Source organism: Heliangelus exortis, chromosome 8, assembly GCF_036169615.1.
Source record: "Heliangelus exortis chromosome 8, bHelExo1.hap1, whole genome shotgun sequence".
Lineage (NCBI taxonomy): Eukaryota > Metazoa > Chordata > Aves > Apodiformes > Trochilidae > Heliangelus > Heliangelus exortis.
The window spans coordinates 6,465,976-6,479,141 of record NC_092429.1 but is presented as its reverse complement, the minus strand read 5'-3'; the positions used below and the strand labels follow the sequence as shown (position 1 = coordinate 6,479,141).

Here is a 13,166-nt window from a genome sequence, read left to right as displayed (position 1 = left end):
TGAGGGATGTCCCTGAATGAGTAACTGTTCACAAGTCAGACTTGGAGCTCAGCAGTCCAGGCAATTATCCACCTACCTTACCAGCCCATGTCTTAAATGATATGACTACAAGAATACTACAGCAGAGTGTGTCAAAGGCCTTGCTAAAATCAAAATGACATCCACTGTTCTCCCCTCATCCACAGAAACAATCATCCACTCATGAAAGGCAAACAACATTGATTAAGCACAATTTTCCCTTAGGAAATCACTGCCAGCTACTTAATCACCTCCTTTTCTGTGCCCAGGATGGGGTTCCTGAAAGATCTTCTCCACAGCCTTCTCACTGACCAAGTTCAGCAATCACCATTGAACAGCCAGCTCACTTTTTCCTTAACCTTTCTTTTCATGCTGATGTACTTACAGAAGCCTTTCTGATCCATTTGTGCTTTCAGCTCAACCTGAGCTTTGGTCTAACTCCAAACCTGCATCCTCTGGCAACATCTCTGTATCCCTCCTGGGTAGCCCCATCACTACCCTCCACCTTCTGTGAACTTTCTCTGTGCTTTTAGCTTAGTCATAAATTCTTTGTCCTTCTGCCATGCTCACTCCTCCTTCTGCATGTTGGGACTGCTCTTGTGCTTTGAAGAGGTTGTCCTTGTAGATCAACCAGTTCCCTCAGGCACCTTTGTCCTCAGGGATGTCTCTCATGGAATCCTGCCAAGCACATCTCTGAAAAAGCCAAAAATCTTCTTTCCTGAAGTCCACAGTGGAAATTCTGCATTTGCCTTGCCTGCTTCTCTCAGGACTTCAGACACAAGGCTGCTCTCAAACTTCATATGCCAAGATATAGACAGAAGTTCTACACTTACTCCTTCTGCCCTACAACTTAATAATTTATACCTGAAAGAAGTTATTAAGAAAAGAAAATCTAAAATAAAATACTACGGCATCAAAATTCTGTTTTGATCATACCTTTATGTCTGCTTTGCATGGATGCAACTCAGTGCAGTGCAGTGATAAACATGAAAGGCTAATTAGAAATTCAAACTAATCACCACGAGGTGGCACCAGCCAATACCAAATCGAAGGCTAAAAAGAAGTAAGGATCAAAAGTTTCAGCTTCCAAATTTCATCCCAGACATTAGCCTACAGCACTGAAAACTGGTTTAGTCAACTGTTTCTTCCTTTATTTCCTTGTTTTGATCTGTATAGAGTTTTCACTAATAGTAATAATTTAAAAAAAAAAACAAAAACACATAACCCTTTGTCTAAACTAAATTAACAGAATTTGGGGAATGTAAAAAAATAACATGCTCTGCAATACTAACAATAGCATATTTCTAACATACTGCTACAAATTGCATGTTTAGGATAAAGACAATAAAACTTATAAAAGAAATCTTGATTTACACAAACAAGTCAAATAAAAATTGAAAAAGAAGAATGCAATTATGCTTTTCACACTGGAAAGAATTTCTCTAAATCTTGTCACTTATCCTAAAAAGAAAGAGATGCCATACAAATCCAAAAAATAAATGCCAAGATTATCTGTTTATTAGATTATATCTACACTAATCCTACCCAAAATTACATTTTCATGCCTTAACCAGTAATCTCCATTTTGTTTCTGAAGCAAGTTCATAAGAAAAATAGATTTCAAAATAAGTATTTGATAGATCACTAACCTTTAAAATGGATTAGTAAAATTTTGCTTTTTTTAAAGCTGCAAAGAGATTTGAAAACAGTTAGTAGCTGCAGAGGCTTCATTTTCTGAGGGGATTTTTTTCTTCTTCGAGGGGTTTTGTTCTGCTTTGCTTTCCTCTAGGATCTAGATTTTGGGGGTCGGGTCTTTCTCGATCGTTTTTATTTTAAACAAGATTTTGCCACCATAATTTTCATCTCATTTTCACAAATCCTTACCAACTGTGGAGCTGTCTTCAAGTACTACATCCACATTTCTGTCTCTGTACTCAACCCTGAAGTCAAGCATCCGAGGCTGTCGTTCCACTATCTGTCTGGATGGCACTACGTGGCGAAATGCTGAGGATGAGGAAGGAGTTGAAGAAGCTGCTGGAGAATGAGTGGTGGGGCCATATGCTGGTCCATGTAAAGTCTCCCCACCATACTCACTGGAAGAGAGTCACATGAGAAAGTTTCAACAGAACAGCTTGATATGTTTAAATAAAAGTTAGCAAAAAAAGAAAAAAAAAAAGAAAAAGAGGGGTATTATTTGCTTGCTGTGGTCCAACAGCAGACACCTCATGAATAACCAAGTCTGTCATAGCTGAAAACACTGGCTTTTTAATAATTAGCAAAGAGATATCAGCAATATCAACATTTCAGTGACTCAGAAGTGCTTCAGCTTAGATGACAAATGGGCATTTAAACCCTTATTTCAGTTTAAAGTTCACTGTGCAACGAATACCAGAATTATCTGGAGAAGAAGTTATTCCAGTTATTTCCAGTTCCAGAAGTGGTGTGACCATATAAAAATTGATACCATGGCAACCACCAGCTCTCTACCTCATTTGCCTAGTATGCCATAGGAATGGGAACAAGAATCAAAGTTTAAAATACTGCACATGCTTAGGTATTTTCCAATACCACCTGAGTGGAAAACAAGTTCAGATATTAAAACAGTTACGTACTTAAGGAAAATAAATTATGATCATGAGGTATATGTTGCAAAAAAAAAATACATAGAAGTACAAGAGTAAAGCAATGCTGAATCCTAGATTGTCTTTATTCAAGTTCAAAATCCTTCAAGCCTCCTGGACATTCATATAAGGATGTCTCCATACCTACTTCAAGGCTACATGTAGCATTACAAGTCAGAATCTCACTTTCCAGAAGCATTTAATCTTCCTCTTCTCCACAAGAATCACATAATTGGGATTAGAAACAAAGGTAATAAAACACAAAATTTAAGGCATGCTAGTCCAGGAGAGAGGGAAAAAAAAAAAAAAAAACCAAACCAATCCAAAAAAAAAACCTACTTATGACATAAATTTCGAAAGCAAGAAACTTCACAAGGCAAACCTGGAGCTTTGCCTTGTAGATGCTGTTCCCAGGAAGATTATCTGTCCTGGACAGCTACAGGATATCATGAAGAAGGCTGCAGGATAATAACATGTATGCACTGAAACAATGTAATCCAAGCACAGAAGGATTTAGGAAGTGCTGAGATGTAAGTTGTCTTATTTCCATTTTTAAATAGAATTTAGTTGAAAAAATTTATTTCTTGAAAATATCATCAGATGTCATGTCAGTGGAAATGCTTCTTACAGGAAGTCAAATCTGTCATCTAAAGGAGGTAAAACAAGGTGCTTCTTCAGCAGGCACAGAGGATGGATTCCCAGCTACAAAGACACAGACTCAAAAACCCACACTCAAAAGGTAAAGACTCAAAAACCCACACTCAAAGGTTAAAGACCCACTTCAGAGGTCTAAAAAGCAGAGGAAACAGTCTTATTTTTAATCTTTAAAACAAAGGATAAATACCAAGTGATGTTACTGTCTTAAACTTGATATCCAGCTATGAATTAAGTACTATAATCACTTTGTTAACAGACCAGAGATACACTGAATATCCTCATTCTCAGAACTGGGTTTGTGGGTTTTTTTTAAGCAACACAACTTAATTCTAAAACAAAACTTATTTTTTCTCCTTCAAAATATTAACATACTTCCAAGTCCAGTTGTATTAATTCTGCTAGATTCCACCACAAAAGGCATCCTACATATCTGAATGGCAACCTCTAATGGAAGATAAAAGCCTCAACTCAGTAGTGAGCCTCAACTGAAAACCATTGGAAACCAGACTTCTGAGTCTTTGGAGCCTTCTTTTCAACCTCTTCCATTGGGGAAAAAAAATAAAATAAAAGGAAAAAATATTTGAGATACATTTGACTGTCTAATCATTGCTAAATATGAATAAACTAACATTGAAGAAAGCTGTAAGTGGACACTGGACCAGCTTGTTTCCCAAGGCAGGCACAATACCAACCACTCCCCAGCTTCTTACACAAACAAATTCAGGTATTTTGAACATAAATGCTTTGAGGTCAGGACTTAATAAGTAGAAAGAGTGCTCAGCACAACCAGAATTGACCTCAGATTGACTGAGTAGGCTTTATCGTAAACACTGAGTAACTTACAGAGCAAACAAGGTTTTATCCTGAATCAAAAAACTGACTCTTAATGAGAGCTTCAGTAAGTATTGAAAGAGATGCCAAAACACCACTTTATACATATACATTATGTATCTTTTTTCATCAGTAAAATAAACTTTTTAAACAATACATTTAAAAGCTCTTTTGCTGCCTCTCTCAGGGAATTCAATTCCTGTTCTACTGTTTTCCAGTTGCCTCATCAGGACTTGGGACCTCATGCTTCAGTGACTTCAAGATACCCATGAGTCAATATACAAGCCAAAATTTAATTCAGAAGCTGAAAGAAAATCAGTAAAGCTACTTTTAGGAGGGAGCAACCTTAATTTACCTATCACAGTATCTGCTGTCTGTGATTTAATCTAATCTATATATATAAAAATATTAATGTTTTTTGGCAGGAGACAAAAGAGCATGGAATATACATACCTTTAAAAATGCATAAGAAAAAAGATAATACTTAGCCAAGAACATCTTTAGATTTGCCTTGCAATTTTTTTTTGATCTTTGCAGAAAAAAAACAAGCCCAGACTTCCAAGAAAGCATACCAAAACCCAGGCTTAGTAAAGAGACAACCCTGCATAGAATGACTCAACAACCAATTAATTCAAAATTAAAAATAACTACTGTAGATAGATGTTTGAGATGATTCTCCCTAAGTATGGGATAAAATTAATGTTAAAACAGCTTTGCCAGGAATTTAATTTGTAGGTCCAGAAACTACTTTAATAGGAGACTTACATCATCATCTTAGCACTGAGGAACAAAAATATAACTATTACACAGCACCATTCTCTGTTTGTACTACTCCAGACTTCTCTGCTTACCTTTGCAGAATGCCATTTTCTTGTGGTATTACACCATTTATAGCTGCCTGAAAAGAGAAAATACATTTTGAGTCAAGCACACAAAAATACAACATAAGAGCTCCATGTTTTAAGGAGTGATTAACAGCTTTAAAATATACAATCAAAAGTTCAATGAACACATTCTTGATAAACTATACTGTCATTAAAGTACCTTCTCATAATAAAAAAACATATCTAATGAAAATGAACATCAGTGAAGAGCAGGGTCCTACATGTGTGTGATGGATCTCCCAGGTGGAATGCCTGGGAATAACCCTCCTGTCCCATGCTCAGTAAAACTCTGAACACATGGCAGGTACATCCAGTGAACAAGCTGCTTTCAGATAAATTGAGATAACAGTGCACAGCCTGACAGCTTGAATAAAGAAAATCTTGTGTTTCCCAGAAGTATCAGACCTGCCCATAAGTACAAACCTGCCCAGCTGCACACACAGCACACGGTACAAGCCTGAGGGGTTCCCAAATTGCACAAGTCAGTGCAAACAGCTACTCACCAGAGCACAGGTCTGTCCCCACCGCACCTCTGGTCTTCCAGAAAACCTGATTCTAGCTCAGACACACAATCTAACCCCTTCAGAGTCCTCATGGGCCCAGGAATCACAGAAATTACTAACCTCAAATTAAACAATCTTCAGGTAGAAAAGCAACTATTTTTAAAGTAAGGTTTATCCAGTTAAATATCACCCCATGCTGTCCAGATCATCAGTAATGATAACAAAATATTGCCTACAGGTGTATAAGTACAAACTCAGTAAGCTGCAGTCAGGTGTCATCTTATTTGAAATTAAAGAGTTGTTAACTACGAAAATACCCTCATTAATTCTATCATATATTAAAATGAATTATTTTTTAAATACCCTCACTGCAAGTCCAAAAGCTCACTTCTAACAAAGATTGTCCTCTCAGCCTGTTAGAGAATTGCTCCGTTCTATATTGCAGAAAGTTTTAATGCATTCCCAGCACATCTGATGCTATACAAACTTCGTATATATACTATATATATATACATATACTATATACACTATATATGTATCTGATGCTATACAAACTTTGTATATATATATTGCTATACAAACTTTTTTTTTTACTATACAAACTTTGAAATTAGATAAGCCAGGATGAGGGAATAACTTGGAAAGCAAAGTGGACTCTCTTCAACAGTATTTAGGAGACAATTTATGTCAGATTGCATTATAACACCAGAAATGTGTTCTAAAACAATCTTGGTTTTCAGATTTGAGGGGCAGTGACAGTGATACTATGTGAGCTGGTGAAGACTTACACATTTTACTACTTGGCTTATTCTTCTGCTTATTGTTCTTCTGCTTATTGTTAGAAGATGTCAGAACTCAGTACCCAACTCCAGATTTTTAATCCTAGCCCAGCAGTAGGCAGATGAGGTGGAATAGCACAGGACAGAAAGAGAGAAAAAGAAGCAAAAGAGTTGGAGAGAGAATTCTAAAAAATCTAGAGAGGAAAAAAAAAAACAAAACAACAAAAAACCCCAGGCCTCCAAATACAAATTCTTTTTCTGCTCTCTGATGATTGTTACAATTGCTGTTGTGTTCACAGGTACATATCTGTTAGGCTTAACAGTGAGAGTAGAGTTTGTAGCATCCCACTAATCTCCATTTGTATTTGGAGGTCTGGGGTTTTTTGTTGTTTTGGGGTTTTTTTATATATATGAATATATAAATTCATATAAGTATGAATTTGTACAATCTCCACTAAAAGTGAAAGAGTATAATAGTATTACTGCTGAACTCAGCTAAGTAACTAAGATACTGCAATAAGACTTCTCACATATTTAGAGACAAATACTGCACAAATAATAGCCAAAAAAAAAAAAAAGCAGACAAGGAAAAGGGTCACAGGTATCCATAAGCTACAGCAGCTACCCATGAGGCTGCATCAAACTACAGTGAAAGCAAAGCTTGCTACTAGATCAGTTTTTAAATCAGTCTATCTACCTTGCATGGCAATAATCAGTGGCTTCTTTTTAACAACTCCTCTGGTTTATCATCCCCGTGGGTTTTGCAGTTACACACAGCTCTTGATCATGTTCATCTAATAAATGTCCAGGAAAAAGACAAAGCGTTTGGGTCTTTTAGGGTTTTTCTGGACTGGAACAACATGCAGTTCATTCCTGCCAATCAACAGGTAAAGTTGGTTGAAAGACAAGAATATTCTTTATTTTGTAGCTGTAGGATTTTGAGATCAAATACAGATTTTTGTATCACAGGACCAACATTAATAATGATCTGCTGGGGCAACAGAATTCTCTTTACTCTGAGAGAAAGGAACAGCCTCAGCTATGAAGAAATACAGCACAGTGTGACATTTCCACACTTTTTCTGTCAAAGCTCAAGTCTCAGTCTCAGAGGATTAAAAGAGCTCAAACTTGTCCTAAGCCTGCTTAAAGGAGTTAATTATGACAGAAGCTCCAAGCTATTTTTTTAAAAGCTGAGTAACTTACTTGCTTACATCTTCAAGTTTTGTAAACTTGATGACATTTAAGGGGCACAGCAGGGAGAAAGAACAGCAGCAGCATTATGTACTTTTTTGATGGAAAGACCTCTGTTAACCACACTGCAAAAATAAAGAGTCTGGACACTGTTTGTTAAGCAAGATGGATGACTAAAATTATACAGACAGCAAATGGTAGCAGTGCACATGTAGATATTCCATAAATATTAAATATCTATGTTCTTACAAGACATCTATAAGACCCTGAAAAAAAAATAAGAAAAAGAAACAACCATCTGTTTTGAATTTCATAGGAGGAACAGAAAATCTGTTCCTGTCTGTTCTTATCTCAGTCCCCTTTGAGAAAGGCTCAGGTCTCTACAGTTAAGCAAACATTCAAATATATTAAATTGTCTTCTCTTTTCAAACAGGGATCATTTGATCATAAAACCAGCCTGTCCAACTAATAGACAGTAATTTAAAAAATGCATTACCCTCGTAACAATTTTAATAACAGGTGCAGCAATCTATTCAAGAGTTATTAAATATAAAGATTACATGCCTGGCATGCCTGGCTCAGAAAATTTTTCAGCTCCCAACAACCTCTAGCTGAGAGTGCTACAGAGAAGCAGCATCCCATGGCTATGGGTTATCCATGAGTCTCACTGATGGATACTGGGTGCCACAGCTTCAACAGGTATTTTACCTGCTGTAATGCTATTGCTATTTAAAGAGGGAAGCTCACCTTATGTGAAAACTATAAGGGTTTTATAATTATTTATTTTCCCAAAGCCAAGCAACTCAGGTGTGTCTCCATGCTATCCATACAGAAATTCTACTGTAACAGTGCTGAGGCTTGGAACAGAGGAACAGAAGCAAGGACATAATTATTGCTTTGATGATACCAAGCAAGCAACTACCAGACCCACCATTTATTTTAGGGAATTATAAGCCACATTCAGTTATTCTTTATTTGTACATTTTGTTTAGAGATATCAGTCATATACCCAGGAATTAAAACCAATTCTGTAAGAATTTATTTAGTCCTGCATGACCTGATCTAGTTGGATCTTTTGACCAGATCAATTCCATCCTCAATTCCTCCATGACTCCATCACACAACAGTGTAGGATCTATCCTTAAATATTATAAGAATCCTCTTCATTTTAGTGAATGAGAATACAGGAATATGATGTAATACAGAACCAATGAGTGCCAATTACAAAAGTTCAAACCAACAATACTTCTTCCAGGTGTTTGTTTCCACAGCAAGCTTTTAGTATGAAAACATATTAAATCTAACTTTTCTGTTGTTTCCCACAAGAATAGGAACTATAAAGCAACAGGGTTAGTAAAAGGTTACCAGATTCATTATTAGTTAGAGCAACACAGAATCTCTGTGGTATTCTACAAACAGGCTGAAATTATTTAAGTGCCTAAAAGAATGTTGTGAAGCAGACTGTGAAATGTAAAGCTTTTCCTCAAGGGAATATTAACCTAAATAGAACAGTCAGTTGGCTAATCTAGAGACTAAACGTGACTATCTTTTATGAGTATGAACCACTGTTACAGAAAAAAACAAGAAGAACCATTTCTTAATAACTTGATGAAGCAGCAATGTTGATGACTTCTCTCAAAACAAACAATTATGGTCCTAACCATTTAAAAGCAATTAAGCACATCTTAAAGTGACTCATCCCAGGGAAATGAACATCCTAGGAATAATTACAAATGTGGTATTTTAGATAGCACAAAACTTAAACTCTTGAATTTCAAATACTTGGTGCTTAGCACTAAGTTTGAAACTGGGCTGGACCCACCAATTGTACTACTGAAGAGCAGTGACCTGTGTATTCTGATTGTATATTTAAATAAGCTGAAGAAATCTTTCCTTCTCATGACCTACAGATGTGAAGTTTTATTTCCAGAATTTAAAAGTGTTGTTTGGATGAATTATCTTCTGAGTTTAAAGCAGGCCCAAACAAAAGCAGAGCTGAAAGCTTTTGCAGTGAGGGAGGTGGGAGATCCTCCTCCATGGCCTCTTGCTCTCTCTTTGTCCCTATTTCCATACCACTCAATGGTTTGGGCTGCCAGACTTTTGAACTTTCCCCAGTCCAACCTCTACCCTATGGAAAAGCAGAAGCAATCAGGCTCCACAGAATCTGAAATGCAGGAATTCTGGATCCTCTTGCACATTTTACATGACTGAAAGAAATCTCAAAAAGCACAACATAAAGATGAACTTTGCAGAACAGGGTCTCAGAAAGCTCATCTCCAAGCAAGAGAAGAAAGCAGGTTCAAGCAGCATGATGCCAGAAGAGCAAAGCTTTCAGAAGAGATGCAAACACCCTGCACAAGTGGAAGCTGCATGATCTCCACTGAGATGAAGAACTGCACCAGCTAAAAGCAACCAGGGCAAGCCTCTCAGTGAGTCCCCTTGCACAGAATTTTAAAAGCATTATTTAGGCTTGACTCAACTCAGCAAGTCAAACCACTTCAGTCTACTTAATAAAGGTCACACATTTGTTTAGCTAAAAATTGAGAAGGTTTACATTAAACAAACACAACACAGGAATGAGATATGGACATAGGAAAAGCCATAGCAGATGATTTCATCCAAATATGTCCAACCAAAGAGTATCAACTGTTTCACAGTCACAGGGAAATACAATGGGGTGACTTGCTTATGGGGCATTTTCTTCCAACCCTCTGATTTTATATAGGTCTGGCACATTCAGATTTCTAGTAATTATGATTGGTTTATTGTGTGTCACTTAACATCCAAGCCTCATTACCCACATATTTAATCATTTCTATGAAACTCAGTAAGAGCTTTCTTTCATTAAAGTCATTTATAAAGACTTTCAAAAAAACTAAACTTTTCCCCAAATGCTACAACCCACAGGTTTTACTTTTAATTTATAATGTCTGGTAAGATAAAGAAACAAAGCTTTGCATTTTGTGTCTCTCTTGAGCATTCTGCCTTTTCTTCCTATTAAATATGTAAAGTTTAATAAAAGAATTCCTCCCAAACCACAAATTCAGGCAGTTTACCCCACACTGCCTTCTACATGAGCAGAAGTGAAGACAGATGAAGGGGTGCAAGCAGCTTTTAGGACTATATTTTGAAATGTAACCAAAAAAATGTTGGTTTTGTTGTTTCACACTCCAAAACTAATAAAAAAGTATTTTCACATTTGATTGACCCTTTCAGCATTTATTCTTAAATTTATTTCTCAGACTGATTAGACAAGTGAATATAACACCAAAAACTCCATTTAAAACCTCACTGTAGGGGAGGAGATGATGGGCAAGACAAATGTACCGTGGTTTTCAGTTCTGTAGAATAAAAAAATTATAACTGTAATATTTTGGAAATACCTGTCAGTATTCCTGTGTGCTACCAATCCATCTTGCTGGAGGATCACTCAGGATATTTTTTTTTTAATTTAGAAAAATTAAACATTTTTTTAAAAAAATAAAAGCTTAAAATGTAATGAAATATACTAAAAGGTCTTCATTAAGCAATCTAAACTACACTAGAAAAATTATTTATCTTTTGTATTTTATCTTTTTGTAGTATTTATCTTTTGTATTTTACCATTTCCACAGTACAGAGTCACTGATACTACTCTGTTTACAATTGCAATTCTCTTTTAATTAATTCTATTTTAATTCTATTTGGGGCTAAATATGATACTGCCCTTGAAAGATAATATTCTTACTCTAATTTTGATGCTTTCACATGATAAATTGCTTATCCTAAAGATTTAAAAACCATTATTTTCCTTGGTATTCAGACAAAATAAATGGTTGATAAAACTCCAAATGCTTTGTACAATGGGGAGCTTAAAAAGGAGAAACATAATCCAAAACTGAACAAATGTTATCCAGAAAGGAAAACCAAATAATTAAATGATAAAGGAGAAAGGAAAGCATTAGTGAGGCAAAACATGCATGAAAGGACCAAAAAAGTAAAAGTGAATCTTAATTTGCTTCCAAACTACAAATCAGTATGACAGAGGAACATATTTATATCTACAACAGCAAAGCAAAACAGGAGAAGTGCAAAGATTTATTAGTTCCTTTTGAGCACATCAGTTTTTCTTACAAATGAAACTAACTTGCAGGGTTCTGCTGTATGCATATATTTCAGTAAAAAGCAGTTGATGTTTTGAAATAATGCTCCCCTAATAACTTTGTTTTTGGCAAACATGAATTTGGGCTTTCATAAAAGTTCAACAGAACTGATAATAAATAATGGGCACTGCCAGCTGCAGACGTGCCAAAAGATTTGTTCTGACCTGCTGATACTGGGATTTCAGGAAACTGGATGAAAAATAGGACTATGAATATAGACTTTTCATGTGATCAGTTTAAAACAACAAAGTGGAAAGTTCAGGAACAAACAGCACAAGTTTTCCTAACTGATGCTGACAAAAGCATACTGCAAGTATTAGTGAAAAACAACAGTCAATCCAGATTAATAAAATAAAGGTTTACTCAATTAAACCAAATACATCAAGATCCTGCCCCAAAATACCAAGATTGTGTTGTGAGATCCCCAAGCAGAGGAACATGGTTTCTGTCCAGCTTTATCCAACTACCAAATCTTGCCTGCTCCAGGCAAGTCTGCAGTGTGCTATTCCAAACAAGAAATTCCATACAACAGAAAGAAATTTCAGCAGAAATCCCAACTATTCTAGAGGAGAGGCTTTTTTACAAAGCAGACACACTACTACCTTCCTAGATGCAAAAATACTTGGAAACAATTCCTTTAGCAAGTGATGACTGCTGTGAGTTTCAGTTAGAGAAAAACCACTACTCGGTTTGGATCTTTAAATGAATGCAATAATATTTAAATCTTTTAAATCCTAATTATGCCCTAGCAGTAACAGAAGCAACCTCTACCTTTGTTATCTTTGGCAGGCTTTCCAAGGCAAAGAAAGGAGACAGCTTTTTCCTGTAGCTTGTGTTATACTTGCTGGCTCTTCCCCAACCTTGCAAATCTCAACGTTATTTCCAAGTGCCAGACGTGAAGTTACACCCACAAAGTTTTCACAGAATGCCAACATTTGTCACCATCGTGGTTAAAATTTAACCAAAAGCTGTAATTGAACTACAATGAAATGTCTTCTATGCATTCTGCTTTATTTCAGCTTGCTCTCTGCACAACCAATGTGCTTCGTGAGAAGCGGCAAAACAATAGAATCGCTAAGAAAGCAAAAAAATTAACATTTCATCAAAAATGCCACATGAATCTGTTCCTACAGATGAGTCACTTCATCAGCAAGGGAGCACGCGTTGAAAGAGTTCACAATTAGCACTGGAGATGTGGTTTCCCATTTCTCCCTGCTTCTTTGGTGGCTTCAGCAAACTTTTTCCTGTAGCTCCTACAACATGCTGAAATCCACTAGGAAGCCTTTCAACAGTTAGATACACTGCTATAATCCTGGGAAAAAACACCCACATTTTGCTTGGTCCTTTCATTTTATATTGCCACTGCATAATTCCACAAGCAGAGCACAACCTCAATAATTAATTCATAATCGGATGTATTTTCCTAGTGCAATGAAAAACAGTAACTTAAAAATTAATATCTGAATAAAGCAAAACTCCCTCTCTTCCTGACAGTACAGCAGTAAAGAACAGGTTTGAGATTAGGTGGGAAAAAAAATTT

The 13,166-nt window shown here is 36.2% G+C and overlaps 1 protein-coding gene across 2 annotated transcripts in view; it reads right to left on the bottom strand.

Annotated features, from left to right (window-relative positions):
• The window catches only part of FAF1 (Fas associated factor 1), a 159,060-nt gene that overhangs the window by 119,778 nt on the left and 26,116 nt on the right, over positions 1–13,166 (bottom strand). The window contains exons 3-4 of one of the 2 annotated variants that reach the window (XM_071750172.1): positions 4,979–5,025; positions 1,903–2,111 (exon numbers count right to left, since the gene is read on the bottom strand). In XM_071750172.1, the coding sequence (XP_071606273.1) occupies positions 1,903–2,111; positions 4,979–5,025 (256 nt within the window). Of the gene's footprint in view, positions 1–954; positions 1,072–1,902; positions 2,112–4,978; positions 5,026–13,166 lie in introns of those variants that run through there. The other variant, XM_071750173.1, reaches the window with a different exon arrangement.